The 19280-nt window shown below is 37.3% G+C and overlaps 1 protein-coding gene across 7 annotated transcripts in view; it reads right to left on the bottom strand.

Annotated features, from left to right (window-relative positions):
- Positions 1 to 698: 698 nt before the first annotated feature.
- Positions 699 to 19280, bottom strand: part of phkb (phosphorylase kinase, beta) — a 194507-nt gene continuing 175925 nt past the window's right edge. For 6 of the 7 annotated variants that reach the window (XM_004914060.4, XM_002931669.4, XM_004914059.4 and 3 more), the window contains 7 exons: positions 19163 to 19253; positions 17163 to 17365; positions 9669 to 9803; positions 5263 to 5392; positions 4540 to 4647; positions 3335 to 3475; positions 699 to 1118 (listed from right to left, as the gene is read on the bottom strand). In XM_004914060.4, coding sequence (XP_004914117.2) covers positions 981 to 1118; positions 3335 to 3475; positions 4540 to 4647; positions 5263 to 5392; positions 9669 to 9803; positions 17163 to 17365; positions 19163 to 19253 — 946 coding nt within the window. In that variant the 3' untranslated portion in view covers positions 699 to 980. The remainder of the gene's footprint in view (positions 1119 to 3334; positions 3476 to 4539; positions 4648 to 5262; positions 5393 to 9668; positions 9804 to 17162; positions 17366 to 19162; positions 19254 to 19280) is intronic. The other variant, XM_031900821.1, reaches the window with a different exon arrangement.

The raw sequence follows: 19280 nt of genomic DNA, 5'->3' as shown, positions 1-19280 counted from the left end.
GCTGCCCAATGCACTGATGGCCGAGCAAAGCCATTATTTATATATATATATATATATATATATATATATATATATATATACACACAAATATATATGTGGCTGTAACATGCCAAACATTTGTATATCCACATGGTGCTCGCATGTCAATTGTCTTGCCAGGCTGACAGCATCCAATCAAATTATATTATAGCATTAATGTGAACACCTTCAATCTAAATTACTGTAACTTCGTTCCTGTAAAATTCTGTATCCTACCTCCTAACATTTTGACATACAAGTTACTTCTCAAACAATAACACCTAAAATACTAGCTTTCTGTAGCTGCAAGTTTCTGCTTCATTTACAATTTCATCAATAGCGCTATTTTCTTAGCAGAAACTCTAGAAAGACCTACAATGCATTTTACTCAAAAAATATACCTTTATGCCTTTCCTGCCAAGAGTTAATGCAAACACAGTAGCTCCCACCTGTTTTTAACAGTCAAGAGGTTAATAGAAGTTGTCACTGACAAGCTTGTAAGTTTCCATATACATTCCAAATGTAGGCAACCTGTAGTTCTTAAGTCAATCTTTTTGTTTAGTTTAGTAACAATAACTGCCAGCATCCACGCCAATCAGCTGACAGCTAGCACAGTATGATGAGAGTTCTAACTCTAGAACAGCTGTCTTGCCATGGATAATAACATTTTTGCTCAATGACTGCTGGGTTTATGCAGGTTTCTCTCACAGCCCACACATTTACAAGCTACAGCATACAATATTAAATTATGGAGTTTCTTCATATATTATCTTTTAGGCATCAAGCATGTATCCAGTATAACTACATTAGCTGCCAAAAACTATAAACCTCAAAAGTTCTCTTCCATAAAAACTCCTACTTTGAAAACATCAGCGATACAGGGAGCGTTTTCCACTTCCTTATAAATGATAGGAAAGCGTTAAAGCTGATGTTGAGGCTCATTGTTTGCTCTCAGAGAATCTCTAGCTAACAATGCAAGGGTCCTCAGTACTTGGCTTGACTTCAGCTTCCAGCAGCATATTCATCACTGCTTTTGTCAGGTAGCTGCAGGTCCCTCGCTTGCCCAGTGGGGGAGTATTGTAAAACATCGTCATGTCATCCTAAAGGGATAATAGGATATGACAGTAGGTTAGTAAAAAGGCTTGGTTACAAACCGAGAAGCATACACTGGGCACCAGATATCCCACACCCAATTACTGGTCAGTTGGTTTCAACACAATAGCCCTCCAAAGATGCTCAGTTCCAAGCCAGCAAGTGATGGTATGACAGAAATATCAGTAATAAACACCCTTTTATTATCCTGTGGATCTCAGAAAGTCTTGGCATCTTCAATGTCTTTCAAGGCCTGCACGTTTAAGTTAACAAGATTGTTACTGCAAAAATGGACAAAGACATTGGCGCAGTTGTAAGCATGCTGGTTTAATAATTCAGGAATAATGGATTTGAGTAAATCAGGTATATAACAAATGCAGGGTAGTAAACACAAAGAATTACAACCAGTAAGCTAGTACTTGTATAATAATGATGTAACCTCTCTGCCAAATGTTGGAGGCATGTAGATAGTCTTAGATTTAAAAGCAGGGGGTGGGGACATGATAGTGCCATGGATTTAAGTACCCCTCATCTAAATAAATTTGCATGTCCAAGGCTGGTGATTAGATGCCTTTAAAATTTAAAACTCTGGTAACTTTAGGAATAAAATATTGCTCCTTATGTGCTCCTACTTAACTATCTGGGATGCCAAACTGGGAGTTTTCAGAGGAGATTTCAAATGCTAGAACATTTTAGAACATCTCTTTCCTATAGATATTATATTAACACCCCCCTAAAGGTACTTAGTTTTAAAGCTCCTATATTTAAGGCCCATTATCAGATGTTACAGACGTCTAGAACCATGAAAATCTCCATTAAAATGTAATAGTAAAAGGCAATAGATATGATGTGCCTTAAAGGGATTCTGTCATGATTTGTATGGTATACTTTTTATTTCTAAATTACACTGTTTACATAGAAAATTTAAAATGTATTTTTTTTAGTTGCAATATTGGTGTGTAGGCATCTCAGTGCATTGTGCCTGAGTCTGAGCTTTCAGAAAGAGCCAGCGCTACACATTAGAACTGCTTTCAGGTAACCTATTGTTTCTCCTACTCCCATGTAACTGTAGGAGTCCCAAGCTGGACTTGGATTTCTTACTATTGAGTGCTATTCTGATATCTACTGGGAGCTGCTATCTTGCTGCCTTCTCATTGTTCTGCTGATCGGCTGCTGGGGGGATAATCACTCCAACTTGCAGCTCAGCAGTATGTGTGTGACTAAAGTTTATCAGAGCACAGGTCACATGTTTATGGCACCCTAAGTATTTGTTTTTAAAAAACTGATTTCAATGCAGGATTCTGCTGGAGAAGCTCAATTAAAGGAAAACTATACCCAACAGGTCTCTAGAAAAATATATTGCACAAAAAGTTCATATGTAAACCCCTGCTTCATCTAAATAAACCATTTTCATAAAAATATCTTTTTTAGTAGTATGAGCTATTTGGTACTCCTAAATAGAAAGAATTAAGGGCCGCCTCCTGGGAACATAGGATTCACAGTGCACACAAACAAGCCAATGCACACATACATGCTAGGCCATATCAGCCAATTAATGGACAGAGTTCTGCCTTTTGCTCCCACACTACTTCCTGTTACAGTTAGAGCTGCACTATTTCTGGTCACGATCTCTGAGGGAGCACACAGCTCATCACTAAATGGTTGATTAAGGGAAAGGATGTAAAAGAGCAATATTTACTGATATATATATATTCCAGTTTTTATTATGTTTTCATTCTGGGGGTATAGTTTTCCTTTAATTGATGCATTTTGAAAAAAAAAAAAAAAAAAAACTAGTCCTAGCACATTTAACCATAAAATCTATTTATACATATAAGCTACAGCATTATAAAATGTTATAAAAAATATAATAAAGTACCTTTAAACTTGCTATCAAACAGAGAACAGGTTTAATCGCCACCAACTCTCATCTGCTTTGTGACCCAGGGTTTGAAGAGATGGTAAAAACCCAAACCCTTGCATCTAACATGTAAGTTAAGGTTGGTTTTGTGCTTTTCTTAGTGTATCTTCAATAAATGACTAGTATTATTGCAAGCATTCACACAGCTCTGATATGAAGCATTAATAAACTACACTTGGCCACAGAAGACACTAAAGAGACTAAATTTAATTTTATGTGCTTCAGTATATTTGTTCAGATCTCTATCAGAAGATTTGGCTGTAGATTCTGTGACCTTTACAATTATTCTTAGACCTGACTCACCTGCTTCTCCGCTCCCTGAAGTCTGCTCTGGTCTTGCTGGAAATCATTAAATGCCTCTTTGACTAGTTTGTCTAAATCAACTTTATCTTGAAATTCAAACTCCGGGTTTCTCTCCAGGATAACAGAAACAACCATTAGCAGCTGTAACCAAAAAAGCAAAAAGTGTAAATAATTGGAGTTCGCCTCAAAATAGATAAATAGTTCATGTTCAGCAGAATATAATGAAACTGAAAGATATATAGTGCTATAACCATACCAAACAACACCATGGGACACAGCCCAACATCTATAAGAATAAATGAAGGATTGCAGGTTAGGTTTTCATATTGTACTACATAGAATCACATATGATAGATAGATAGATAGATAGATAGATAGATAGATAGATAGATAGATGAAAGAGGTAGATAGATGAGATAGAGAGGTGGAATTTTTTTTAAAAAAGGTACAGCACCGCTTCCCCATACTTAAATTGAAAAGACAGAACTGCACAGCAGGGCTGGAGGCCAATATGTGTAAACACTACAATTCCTGTCCCTGGTGTTGATCACTGAACATGGTAATCGGACTGGAGACCACTTCTATGCTTCTACCCTTTGTTAGCAATAACTGCCAGAGAGGCATCTGCCAACCCTACTGCGCTACCTTTTTAGCCTAGATACAGAGGAGCAGGACCATTCTTGGGCTTTTTCAAGCAACTATTGAACACTTGTTGGACAATTTTAGTGTTAGAAAGTGTGGGCTGTTTTGATTTCTGATTTTTAATAATTATTTAATTAAATGTCAAGTAAGCTTTACAGATTACCATGGCAGATTTCAACTGACTGACAAATCTCTTGAATTTCAAAGCAACAGAAAAAAAAAAAGCAACTTTTGGTAAATTTATGTAATCAGACAAAATGTGAATGGCTGGAAATGACACAAAAAGCTATTCAGTGAAAGTTAGAAAGTACAGTGAAACCTCAATTTTACATGCCCTGATTTAATGTTTTCCCTCATTTTACACATCTTGTGGACCCTCCAATATATAATGCATAGTATTTGTACACCTTTATACATAAAATGGGGGTTTCTGTATCACCATTCTGCTTTAGTACCAAGTTTTTGGCTAGGGCTGGCCACAGTGGAACAACTGTTAGACAAGCAAAGAATATTCCTGCCATACAAAGCGACAGCCAGATAATGAAACCAATCCAGTTATGTACCTCAACAACAATTTGTCGATATTCAGGCTGGGCGATGTTCTGTAACATGTCTTCTACCAGAAGGGAGAAGTTCATCTCATACATTGTCATGTCAGACAGAGTTGGTTGCTGTATAAAAGGAAAGTACCACAGTTAATTACACAATGACAATGTTGTCTTTTGGGTGGTGACACAATGCCCTGCAGGAAAGATATTATATAATGCACTGTAAGGAATAAAATGTGGAATAACTTAATAAATAATACATTCCTTTATTCATTCTAAATGCAGCTAAAGCATCAATCATAAAAAGACTAGTACCACACTCATCAGCTTATGCAAAGGGTTAATTTATTGTAAAGAAACACAATCTGTTTTTGGTCACAAACAGCCACCTTTTCCAGGGGACACTGTTACATAAAGTCCTATGAGATCCTACTTTTTGTCTGGTTTCCTTCTCTCTGTAATAATTTGGTAATAAAGCTCCATTAATCCAATGAATAATAAGAATATAAAACAATTTTAACACTATGTGACAATGTGCCATTGTGATAGTTTTGCCTTAGGGTCCCTCTTCCAATATGCTCTGTAATAAAAGAGCAATAGTTGAGATACAATGTACAGAAGAAGGACAAATAACATTAACTATAGGGTAGGTAAAGGTATCTAGGACATGACAATCAATACAAGAGAAGCAGACCAACTCTCTAAGGCCACAGAATATGTTAAACATTAATAACTCACTTGGGGTAGAAATTTGCCAGCAACTATGATACCACTGGGTGTCCTCTCCAGGATCTGCCAGACTCTGTCGTAGAAGCCAGATGGGTTTCGGTTTAGGGATCCATCTAACTGCCTTCGATGAAGCCAACATCTAAAATACATCATTAGTGTAGTTGTCAAATTTTAGGGACAGGTGTCCAATGTTTAGTTTAATTTGAGATATGCACAGAAGCCATCAGATTCAGATTCAGCCCAATACCAAACCCTGAACCCTCTACCAAAGATTTGGCTGAAATACAAACACTGAACTTTTATAAAAAAATGTAATTACCATATGTGAAAAAAATGTAACCTTCAGCTACTCACATTTTTAAAGTCTTGTAATTTTAAGGATTAAGACTGGCTGAACATTCAGTATTAGGTTGCTGTAAATGTATGTGCCTGGTACTAGTGATGAGCGAATCTGTCCCGTTTTCGCCGAAAAATTTGTGAAACGGTGGAAAATCTGCAAAATGCGTTTGCCGCGCGACTTTTTCGTCTTTATTTTGTAGCCCGCATCTCTACTTTGTCTCCTGTGTCTTTTTTTTGCCGCAACTGTGACAAATTTTTCTGTGGTGAATTTTCACAGAAGTTTCGTGAAACAATGCCAATGGCGAAATGTGGAAATTCGAAATCCATGCCTGGTGAAAAAATTTGTACCTGGTACATGTATCTTCTTTAGCCTTCAGGATACCAGATTTTTGGAAGGGTAAGGGGGTCTGGTTCGTAAGAAATCATTGTCTCTCATTGTATTTAATGTATTTGGGGCTAAATTTAATCTATTTTTGGTGCTCTCACTGTATTTTATCTATTTAAGGTGCCACTACTTCTGCCTTTCACTGTATAATGTAGTTATGATCTGTAGTTACCATTATTTATATTTATTATATAGGTACCATTATTTACAAGTGCATAGTGTGTGTGTGTGTGTGTGTGTCCTGTAAATTATATCCTTATAAACAGTGCTTAGTGATGTCATCAGTTATAATGGGTGCTAAGTCATTTTTTCATTTCACTGAAACTTGTGTATTATAATAAATCAAGTACCCCCTGGTGAAAAATATGAGGATATTAGAAGTTACCTTGGAGTTCCATAACTTGTAAAAAAGCATTTGGCCTTTGGCCTCAGTGACTTATATTTTACAAAAAGGGGTACTTTAATCACTATATATCCTTTACTATACAAGCTAATTTAGGTAAACAGCACACGGAGCAGTTTGTCCACAGTGTATTTAAGCTGGCAGAGAAATGCCTGAAACCACCCTAAATTAGTGTGAGGCCGTATAGACAGTTTTGCCTGCAGCAGTGCTACCAGCAGTGCTATTAGCTCATGTAGGCACTACTAGTTCAGGCAACTGAATTCTTCAGCATAGGTGTCAGAGAGCTGCAACCTGTTTACAAGCCCATTGTTTTGCTGATTCGCTGCTGGGGGGGTGGGAAGTTGTTATTAGATTGATGACATCATTCCCATTTGTAGCGCAGCAGTAAAGAGTAACTGAAATTTATCAAAGCACAAGTTAAATGGCTGTGGGAACTTGGGAAAGTAAGGAAATGTCAAGCTCCATGTCATATTTCAAAATGAAGTAGAAAAAAATATGTTTGATCTTTTAAAAACAGACTTCAGTGCAGGATTTTGCTGAAGCAGCTATATTAACAGATGTATTTTCACAGTCCCGTAACAGTATTCCTTTAAAGCAGTGATCCCCAAACAGTGGCTCGGGAGCAACATGTTGCTCACCAACCCCTTGGATGTTGCTCCCAGTGGCCTCAAAGCAGGCGCTTATCTTTAAATTCCTGGCTTGGAGGCAAGTTTTGGTTCCATAAAAACCCAGTGTAATACTAAACAGAGCCTCCTGTAGGCTGTCAGTCCACATAGGCAGCGCGGGATTTCAAATCCTCCCCCATTCTGCGCCTCCATACAACCCCACCCCAACCTTCCCCCCGCAAGCGAACACATCACCACCCACCTCCACCCCCCACGCGCGAGCACACGTGTGAACATTTAAACTCCCATTGGGGAGCTCCCATTGCTCTGTATGGGAGAAAAATTGCCGCCCCTAAGTTTGTGCCACCCTAGGCCTGGGCCTTTGTGGCCTCGCCACAAATCCGGGCCTGCATATAGGGGCTACCAAATAGGCAATCATAGCTGTAATTTTGCACATGTATAAAAGGTTGGGGATCCCTGCTTTAAAGCATTTATTGGAAAGGAATCAGTAGGTTCAAGTAGATTAACATAAACACTAAAACCACAAAAAGTATTGTACAAAGTATGCTACACAAAAGCAATATTTCTCAGGGATAGTAGCATTCTACATGTTCTTGTAAGGTTAATTATTATTATATTTGTAAGTATGAACTATAATAAGTGTAAAATAACTACTTGAGAATATTACGTACAAGTGGCTCCCGAACAATGGCATGCAGGGATAATAATATGGGGCCTGCAATAGAAAACACTCTCCCTTATTTGCAGGGACTGCTCGTTAATTGAGGTTTGCCCCCAGGGAATGATTTCTCTGGTTCACAGCCAGGATTATGAAAGAGAAAAAAGTCAAATAAGAATCTGAAGTTTTCTCTGACCGCAAAACAATTCCAATGCTGCTTTCATTCTGTAATCTACTTTTATTGAAAGGATGTACTTAAGCCAAATGTAGTTACAATAATTATGCCAATTTGGCATGGCTTTGATGGTGGGCGTGGTGCTCTGTGCCCACTTAGAGCAAGTCGCATACTGCACACCGACCCAGCAGCGAGTGCCCTGGATTTGTTTTTCCCAGAAATGTTAGTAACTATGCTATTTAATATAATTCATGCAGTTTCTAAAATGCAGCAGCATCATTTATTTTACAAGGATGCTTTTAGTTGGATCCTTGATGTATCATGTTATATCTTAAGTAAAACTGTGTGTTATTCATAAAGTGCCCAGAAGCATTTTGTTATATGCACTAAAGGGGCTGTGACTTGCTGAACTGGGCAAAAAACAAGGGTTGGAGGCTATCACTGTCATTTGAGGTAACAGAAAGCCCTACATTGGTTGTACCCGTTCTCCACTTCAGTTTATGTCCCAATTTTGTTTGCCAGCTAGGGTAATGCAAAATGTCAACCCTTATTTATTCCTGTTTTCAGCCAGTTTGTGCATTCTAGCACTTATATATTAAACTATACATATTTTTCAATTCTGAGTTATGAAAAAAACAAAGAAGAAAAGGTGGTAGGAAAAAAAAAGAAAGGCACATAGAAAGCTGAGTAGCTCTAATGAGGTTGGCATGCTGTTTAGGTAACTTCAAAAATGGAACTGCATGTCTTAAACCAGAGGTTTGTATTTATCAGTGCAACAGGGCATTGCTGCTGTCTCTTTAGCAAGTGCAGATGTGAAGCAGCACAAGACAAACATATGTAGGGGCCCCTAGGAGACCTATTTAGATCATCCTTTAACACTATTTAATGGATCGTCACTGCAGTCCTTTATAAAAAAAAAAAAAAAGTAGCAAACACAGGGTGAGTTGTTAAGCAGTGTTTCTGTAGGGTAGAACTTCTGAAGAAGATAGGCACATTTTCCTTTTAACTGTTTAACTGCCAGTAGAATTTATAGTGCTGACATAAAAGTAGCTTTGTGGCGATGCTGCAGATTCTATGTTTCCAGGCTGATCTATGCTAGAATATGTGTACGTATGATCCACTATCTAGGAAGCTCCTAATTACTGAGAGGTAATCCCCCATGGACTCAATTTTAATCAAATAATTAAAATTTTTACAAGTTATTATTTTTGCATTGTACTTCACCCCAACTAAGACATATTCCAAAACAATCTCATTGGGTTTAATTAATGTCTAAATTATTTTTAGTAGACAAAAAATGGAGATACAAATTACAGAAAGATTCAGGATAAAATGTCTTATACCTGTACTTACACTTATATATTAACAGCTGTGTTTATATATAATCACATGTATTAAACATGCAAATCCCAAGACATACGCTTTAGAGCTCTTCTAGGCATACTCTTTTCACAAGATAGCTTTGTGAAACAAACCATTGCACATCTATAAGTGAAGTAAAAGTGTTGTGACCACAGGAGCATACTTTTACTTTGCAGCTTGTCCATCAATGATAAATAAGCTCTTATAAATTCTCTACATAAAATTAGACATTGTTTGTTGGTATGAGAATTGCATTTTAGCTTCCTTTTAAAAGTTCATGGACTGAAAATACAGCACTGATGGCATTATCATTAGCAGAACCACTTTGGCACAAAGAACAAGAGGGCTATACAGTCCCTGGGAATCAAAATGCAACACCTTTCTGTCCTCTACACAGAGTTTTTCTCATGCATGCAACAGGTACTCTAATTAATTAGACACTCCGATGAGAAGCAGTTGCCATTTACCTTCCTTGCTGCTGTGGCTGAAGTATGTACAGGAGAAGCTCTTTGATTTCTCCTGGAGACAGCTGGTAGATGTCCCTTTCTAGCTGATCTCCACTGCGGATCTTCAGTTCATACCTCATTGCATGCACAATCCATCTGAAAGGTAAAGTTATCGTTAGACCAAACAACTGAAATTTTGGTAAAGTGCACAAGCACCAAAAAGGTCTAAACCAGATTTTACAGTTATGATTATATATATATATATATATATATATATATATATATATATATATATATATATATATATATATATATATATATATATATATATATATATAAATATATATATATATATATATATATATATATAACAAAAGAAAAATAGATGCCGCACTCACAGGTCTTAGTGAAAATAAAGAAAATTTATTGTGTCAGACTAACGTTTCGGCTGTGTCCACAGCCTTTCTCAAAGTGCCTTTCTCATATATGTATACACCTTTTAAGTTAATAAACTACAACTCTTGGAATTTTAGAGTTGCAATTATTGCATGTATTGACACTATTCATTACTATCTTAAATGCACTGCCTAGAGAAAAACAATGCATTATGGGCATAAAACAATGATTTGGGTCTGAAATTGCACTATTCACATTGAGGTTGCTTTGTAAATAACCCCTAGTAATATTATAATGACAGGTCTACACTGCATTGGGTGGCATATTTATATGTAACCTGGTTCACAATTACAGAAGTGTTGTGTAAAAAAATATTTATTATACAAAAATACTAAAACTAATTGCATAATATAAATAGACAATACCTGAATCTTGTCACCTGGCTGGGTTATACCATATTTGTTACAGGGAGTAGTGCAATCACTTTCTTTTCAATATGTAATACTTTGTAACTAGCACAATGCCACTTTACCTTGCAAACTCTGGTTATCTGCAAATTATATATAATAAGATTTAAATTCTCTCTACAATACCAAATTGGTCATTCACAGTTTTCCCTTTGCTCAAATTATTTTGCATCAGAATCACACCAATCTTATTTCTTCCTTACCTCAAGCACTGCTAAAATATAGTTTGATTCTTTCACATCATGGTTTTCTTGCATTTTATATGGAATTATGTTCTTTCCTGGGCTCAAATTTAGAAACAAATGTAGAAACTTATCAGGTTAGTTTTCTAAAAACCATGTGGCCCTTCTAGGTGTTCAAGCTGCAGTTTGGGTAGGAGTACTGCACTGCAGGTATCTAGCCAAGAGCAAACAGCAGGAGAATGGTGTGCAGGAGGTATGGACATGCAAAGACTGCATGGTATTCTTCCTATATTTTACATGTAAATCCCCACTCCATGCTGGCTCCGAGGTAAGAGAGCAGGTGGGGAGCAGAGATTTAGTGGGCGGAGGGCAAGGGATTATCAGGGCAGGGGGCCAGGTAAACTCTCTGCGCCAGGCACCTATGAAGATTTTTTTTTGCAGGGGGGCCAGTGCAGGGTGGTTATGCCACTGCACCCTGGCCAATTTTACTTTTACATTTTCTTGAAATTGGAAGTAAACCTTGATAATTGCTTATTTTGGTGAGGTTGCCAAACAAGCAGATTTCAGGCAATTTGGCCATCTGCCTGCTGAGCAAACCAGGCTGATAACCGCATCAATGTTCTGTTACAGTCTTTTCCACCCACGATTTTTAAACCTCCCCAACAGATATCTGGCACACCTAATGGGTGGGCTATTTATACATGGATTAATAAGCTTCCAGCATGCTCTGGAAAAGTCATAAAATTTTATCGGCCAGCTCTATACCACGTAGGCCATTAGCCTATAAAACCATAACACTGACTGGTCACTGACATGAACACTTTCAGATTTCATCTTTTGTAGCACAACCAGTATGAGCCATCATTTCTTTCTGATGAAAGCAATCACAGCAATAAAAATACCCATTAAGGGCTTCGGTATAAAATACTGGATACAACATAAGGGACCATATTTATCAAAAGATTTAAAGAGAATTGTCCCACATCGTTTTAAAACCTATTTCAATTAAATGGCATTTACAGCGATATTCAAAAAAATGTATGGATAAATTATTTCCCCTTAATATTATTCTGCCCTCAGATGCACTCCCATGCATTTACTAGAAGGCAATGCCTACATAACAACCTCATGTGCAGTCAGTCACGATGAACGTATAAAAAATTTCCAAGCCCTTAAATCATTTTTTAATGTAGAAAAAGGAGATCGTTTAGACATACCAGTGAAATTCATTTAAATATGGGTAAACCAGGGGCAGGGGTAGTGAACAGTGAGGAAGCTTAGGTGGGATCCAAGCATCAATATACAGAAAAGAGTTGGCTGAATAGCCTCCACCCAGGAGGAGATGTCTGAGAGCTACCAAGAGAAAGCACTCTGCTGAATAAATCAAGTTAGTGATTATCACTGGCCCAGTACTGAATAAAAAGAGGCTAACCACACTACGTGGACAACAGAGAATAGAGGTATGATGACATAAAGGCATGTGAACAGAGAGATGGTGGAAACTGATTTAGAATTTTCGGTCTGCCATTTAGGTGTCAGTAAAGATGACAAATAGTGGAAAAAAGATAAAGAGATATAGAAGAAGGTCTAAAATCAATTAATTCCACATCAAGGCAAGAGGAAAAGCAATAATCCCCATTTCCTTACACACCTGTCATAGTGTGATATCTTTCTGCATAAGTAATGTAGTCACCTAAATATAGGTCAGCAAAAATACCCTATTTTAAATCCAGACCGAAGTTTTTTATATGCTTTCAGCAAAGCTGAGATTCCTGGGTTTTATGGCTGCCAAGCTATAAATAACAAAAATGATAGAATATTAAATAAACAGTAAATGTCACATTTATGTACTCCTGTAATCAAATGGAAAAATATGTATGATTAGTAAGAAAATAGTGATTAAAATTGCTATATTCATGTGCTACTTTCAACTCCTTAGATGAGAAGGTAGCTAACAGGCTCATTATATGTACCTTCACAATTTGTTTTTTTTAAAAACAAACCATATTCACTGATAAATGAGATTGTGACATTGCTTTTGCGCTAACATTTTATAGTTGGAAATATATTTATGTAGTGCTATGTATTTTGTGCACTCTCTACCTTTTGCCAAAAGGTTCAGAGCGCATTGCTGTGGGGCCAAGAAAGCTCTGTATTTGAGTCTCCCTTACTCAGCTTCCTTATTCTCCTAGTCTCTTCTCTTTACTTACTATCATCTAGCCTTTGCTCCATTTCTCTTCTTTGTTCTCATTCATAAAAGATGACTGAAAAAGACATAGGCATACAAAACAAAATGGTTGGGTCAGAAGGAAGGCCCATCTGGAGTTTTGCTGGTATCCAGGGGGGGCCTGTCCAACATTGTGCTCTCTATTTTATAAGTGGAAAGAGTTGGGCCCATGTGGGCAGCTAGGAAATATAATGAGGCAAGGTCCACTTTGCTATTTGACCCTCAATCATAAGTGAACTGTTATGTGTTACAGTACAGATTGAAAAAAAGATTTTGGTTGCTACTTTGTGAAAGTCCCAAACACACCAGCCAACCAATGGCAGAGCAGATCTGCATACTTTAGGGTACTATTAAGAAAACTTGACTGCATATTTGTCTTTAGTCAGTGGCTGCAAGTCATAACCTCTTTGATCATATCAGGTTGTGCTGGTAAGAGACACTATTTTTCATATTAATATGCATATACAAAAAAAAACTATAGTTTAGAGCAGAGATTTACAAGCTGTTACTGCCTACTGCTGGGATGGCCCAAAGTAATGGAATAAGGACAGCTGAGGAAATGTTAAAATATAGTGTGAATTCTTACTCTACAAAATACTGGAATATTAGCCTAAAGGTAAACAATGCCAACAACCAAGTTTGGGCTGCCTGAACATACTTGGAATTTTGGTTGAATTGCTTACATGCAATAGTTTTTTTTCTGAAATTATAGTAACAGGTATTGGGCAGCCTTCTTGTGAAGTTAAGGCTGTAACCACTGCTAGATACTAAAGAGCAAACTGTAGGGCATGCTTGCCCTTACCAGTGTTACAGTAAGTACTACATTGCAATACAGTCTTTTTCTTTAAGTCGAATGGGCAAAAGTAATATACCCGGTTATATTTAATGCCAGTCTGAAAACCAAGACCAAACAGTAACTAAATAGAGCCTCTCTCTGCAGAGAAGCAAGCCTACTTCAGTACTAACCCATTTAACTCATTCAAAGAAGACACTTTATATAAAGTTCATATTCAGTTATAATATTCATCATCCCTCAAAATGTGAAATTATGCAGAAAGAAAGATGTTTTGAAAGCATGTTACCTCCTAAAACTGTCATTATATGAGAGCTGCATACACAACCTCTCTAATCAGAAGCCAGAGCAAAATGAAACATGGGAGTGTGGCTTCAATCTCCCACAGGAAATGGTCACAGCACTGACTGACAGGCTTTACTCAGCAGCAGCAGGGAAAACCCCTCCCAGTTACCTCCTTCTGTGTCTCTGCTTGTGCTGCTGGGGGGGGGGGGGATGGAGGAGCGAGTAGAGCAGGAACGGACTGTCGGCGACATCGCTAAGCCCCGCCCACCCTATGCATATTCACTACACTTTAAGTAGCTCTGCTGGATTAGTGAAGTCTATCTGGGCCGGCGGCCCTGGGCCACATACTGAAGAGTCTAAACCGAAAGCTGGCAAAGGGTCTGGGTAGAGCAGTTTTCAAGCAGCTATCGACATATTTGAACCCAAAGGTATTAAAATAAAAGCACTTACTTCTATTTTACATTATTTTACATGGTTTAGAGCATTGTAAAAATGTATGGTATATATCCCCTTTAATGTTGCTTGTAACACGAAGATGTAATTATGCATTATTATTTTGGTTTATATATTTAACCCTCCGCAGCCTAAAACAGTCATGGGAGGGTGAAAGTGGGACAACAGCTGATAAAATAACCTTAAAGAGCTTTCCATTCCATGAAAAACTTGTGACTGACAAAGCCTTTGAGTGGAGGTCTTTACTGTAATGGTTCTGTCAAGTACTTGATGTATTTCAACAAGAAATCAATAATGAGGCTGTAAATCAAATCATTATCAGAAGGGAATGCAGTTTGTGCGAAAGGTTCATTTTACTCGCTCAAGTAGGTGATGGAAGAAAATTCTTGCGAGCAAAATGAATCCGAGATTAACCTTGCGGCACAATAGAAGAAAGGAATCTATTTGGTGTATAAGGGTGCAGTTGTAAATACAAAGTAATACAACATGCTGATTTGATCCTTCTGAAAGATCCACACAATTGATTCTGAGGTTAAATAGCAGCAATACTAATAAAACCGACTAAGGTTTACTATGCACATAAGTACAAACAAGTAACATTCTTTATTTTTAAAGACTGAGAGTCTTCAGATTGTTTTGCATATTTTCTTAAAGGGGACAAAGTACATTTCCCTTTTGTTATGCTGCAGAAAATAGTTATCAGAATTTTCAAATCTGTATTGAGGACTGAACAGTAAGATCATGCCTTTCAAATGTTTCCGTTTTGTTAATTTCTTATCTCATTTTTATTTTTGACTCCCTTTTCTCCACCATTCTGGTGCTGAAACCTCTTTCAGGTACTAAATAGTAATCTTAGGAAACTATTACAAACATATGCACAAATGAAATACACATTCCTTTGCATTGCTACTACTACAACAAACAGGATTTTATCTTGACTTTCCCATAGTCCTTTGGGGCAAATGCCAAATTCTCTGAACTTCATGTTTTGACTTTATACCCAGAAAAAAACTCTAAAGATGTTTGGAGCACACATGACACAGACAATGCTACTTGCACTATGTGTGACATCCAGTAGCGCCCACTGTCCATTAGGGGCAGCCTAGGAACATAGATCACATGCTCTATCATTTCTGCACATTTAACATGGGAAAAAAGAAGTACGGTAGGTTAAATAAACTGTGTGTATGGGAGTAATCTCAATGAAACAATGGAAGAGCTGCAAGTGAGACAATGTTGTAAAAAAAAGAAGTTTGGTGTTAAATGAAACAGTTGCCTGCAGGAGTAGGATAAGAAGTTGAGAGAGAGTTCTGATTATTGTACATGCAGAGAAAAACATGGGATTCGATGTAAACAGAAGAGTAAAGGTCTGAGGACTGAACTTTATGAAACATCATCTTAAAGGTCAAGAGAGGAAGAGTGGGTGTTAGCAAATTATACACTAAAGGAATTATCTAAGAGGTGTGATGGGAATTATGCCTAAAGCAGTAACACAGACGCCAGGTGTCAGTAGTTTAGATTTTCCCACAGGGAGTAGCTGGATTAAAATATGGTTTGACTGCAGTAACTGGAGTAATTAAGATGATATCAAAGTTCCATGAGTCCAGTAAATTCACAAAATAAGTACTAAGTGACATGTTGTATTTAAATAGCTTCAGGTTATGTTTCCTTATTTGCCTCATTTACACCCAATGGTACAATCTCAGCTTAACTTTCCCCATACCTACCTGTGTCAGCCACTAGCACATCTACTACAATGGCTACAGCTGCATAATTTTTCCCTATTGTTTTAATCCTGAAAAAATAGGGGAACTGAAGCTACTCTATGTTTGGTCCTTGCAAGGTAAAAAGATTACCGGTGCTAACAAAACAGTCACAACAAATGGGGATAGGAAGGAGGTTGTATATTGGTAAACTATTTACCCAAAAATACATAGGATAGTTTTTGTGATTAAAACAATAGGCAAAAAATTATGTTCAGCAAAAGCCCTATTTATTGAACAAGGGAGTACACTTTAACATACTACATTAGTGTGAAGGTATAACAATCTACTCTCTAACCTGACCTCTAAGGACATTAGTGGGGTTATATTATAAAAGGTGCAAAGTCGGATACGTACATATCAAGTTATCTATAGCAACCAATCAGCAAACTCCGTTTTGGCTATTACGAATTGCTACATTGTGACATTTTTAAGATATAAGAATATGCCATGCTTTTGGCCTCTTGATGTGCAATTAAAAACAAAAATAAGGCCCCTGAAATAATAGAGCTTGTGCCCATTCTGCCAAAGAAATAATGGCTGCTGAGGCAAGGCTAAACTGCAAATGAGCCGCTAATACCTTCATAGAAGCTTGGGGGATATACCAATAAATAAACAAACCAAACTAACAAATTCGGTTTTTCGGCAAATCCTAAAGGAGAATAAAAAATAAGGTATAGTGGCTATTAATAAAGACTTCTGTTCTGAGCACAAATGCGTTATATGTGTGAAAGCATGTCTGTGTGTAATTTATGGACATTTACATATCAATAGTATTGTCTCATCAGCCAGAAATGCAACAATGGTTGGTTTTTGCTAGTAACTGTTCTGGGATTATGCACAGAATATTCATATTATTTCACACTTTCCTAGGATCTGGGTGAAGGAAAAGCTGCACCCGCAATCATCAGTAGTTAAGTGATTTATGTGATTGAAAGTAAATGCTCACCCGACCCGTATCTTTAACATTCCGCTGAAAAGCTCTGGTGTGTTGGAGATAATCCAGCCAATGTGAATAACTAGCTCTTGTTGCAGCACAGCCTCTCGCTCATCATAGGGGCTGCACTTTTTGTAGAGGATATCCTTGATCACTCCTGGAGACAAGGGATTGGAAATAACCGCTTCCTCGTGGCCAAAGACTCCCAGTGTTACCTACAAATAGAGTGTTTTAGAAGAGAACAGAAATCCACAAATTAGAAGCTGAGTAAGGAAAATGGGAACCTTCCAGATGAGCACATAACAACAAACACAAATTTGTCTAGTTTAGGGAGGACAGCCACACTGCAAATTGCCAGTTTTTGTTTGGGAATCTAATTGGAATGTACTTTGCTGCAATGGAAATATTTTGCATTTACATAATTGTCTCACTGTTGCTGTGAGACAGGCAACATAATATCTTTAGATGGGCTCATTATATAAGGTGCATTGCATGGAGGAATACCAAACCAGGTAAAGCAATAGAAGAGCTCATTAGCAGGATTACCCAATGGGACAGGCTGTCATCTGTACAAAACAATATCTGTATCCCTCAGCATACAGTAAATGCAGAGTTGCACAGGAATAGATATAAATAAGTAGATATAACTTATCATCAATATTTTAAAATCAGTTCCTATATAGATAAACTGTAAACTGTATTTTTTTGGCTAAGCATGCATACATGCACAATTCATGTACATTGTTGAATGCAAACTCAAAACATAAATGACCATACAAAGCACTCATGCTATACTTTGTCACTTCAAAGTCTGGATAGGTTAGGCACCATTGCATATCACAGGCATCATGCACACACTCCCTATAGAACTCTGCACCAAGCAACCATGTTAATATCATGTAGCGATAATCAGCTTTACTTTATTTCTATATTTTTAGAAAAAAACAGCTTGCTGGAGCAAAGGCAAGTAAGCATTCCAGTACCGGCATCAGTATCACATTTTCAGTTGAATGCACAGTAGATTTAGGTTATTTCATGTTATCAGTTGATATTGGATGACTGTCTTTTACTCTCTCTGAAGACACAGTTTTTATGGCATGGAAGCAAAATACTCATGTATAGTTTAAAGTTGCTGGAATACTGGGACCCTCTTTTTATGGGTAATAATGATTGGGCTTCAAACGGACATTGTAACTTCTGTAATTAGTCTTTACAGAAGTTGTTGTTTTACCAGCAGCTGGCTGAAAAAAAGCTAATCAATGATTGGTTGCTTTTCAGCAAATTTAGAACACTTCTGATAAGGCCTATAAAGACTTGCAGGGCTTTACGAAATGGTAACAAAGCATCAGACATGATAGACAGCATAGTAAGTTGGAAGCAGCTGTGATACAGCACTAATTGGAAGTTATGAGGCTTCTACCTCCTGCTCTGTACCAGTGCCACAAACATCTTTGCAAACTGTTCTGAAGGCTCCAAACTGTCTAACAAATACATGAATTTTGAAACTGGTGTTGTTTCATTCATCTCTACCCATCAGCTGGCGAGCTCTGCTGTCTAAAGTACTGTCTTTTTAATATGCCTATGGCTGATTTCCTTTCAGGAATACATTTTAACTCAATAGGCATTTAACTTTATCTAACCGTTTCTCTTAATTTTCCATTCTTTCAATATGGAAATGATTCAGTGCATTATTTATTTATGCTAAGGAATGATTTGAAAATAAATTCAAACGCACAGTACATCCGCTATTCTCATTTATAATGAACCAAATGTGGGCTTTTCTTTTCACTGTCACACAATCTGCAATGCTTACTGGAATGCTTGTCTTCTAATCATAAATTTTCTTGACTGTGTGCCTTAAATTATTGGCAACTGTATGGACTCATGCAACAAAAGGTAAAAGACAGCTGAGGCTGAAATAATATCTAAATAAATGTAACTTTTTCATTTATTAAATACTCGGTAATAACATACAGACAAAATACCATACACTTGGAAAAATATGCACTTACCTGTTTGCCCTGAACTAAAACATTAGTTATAGAGGGTGCAAGGCTGTCCACTATTTTACCTAAAAGACTGGCAGCAAGACGTACAACCGACCTGCGGACAAAAAACAGAGCAGTGCCA

The sequence above is a fragment of the Xenopus tropicalis genome, chromosome 4 (genome assembly GCF_000004195.4).
Source record: "Xenopus tropicalis strain Nigerian chromosome 4, UCB_Xtro_10.0, whole genome shotgun sequence".
NCBI lineage: Eukaryota > Metazoa > Chordata > Amphibia > Anura > Pipidae > Xenopus > Xenopus tropicalis.
The sequence above is the reverse complement of the archived record's forward strand: the minus strand, read 5'-3'. Positions and strand labels throughout refer to the sequence as shown.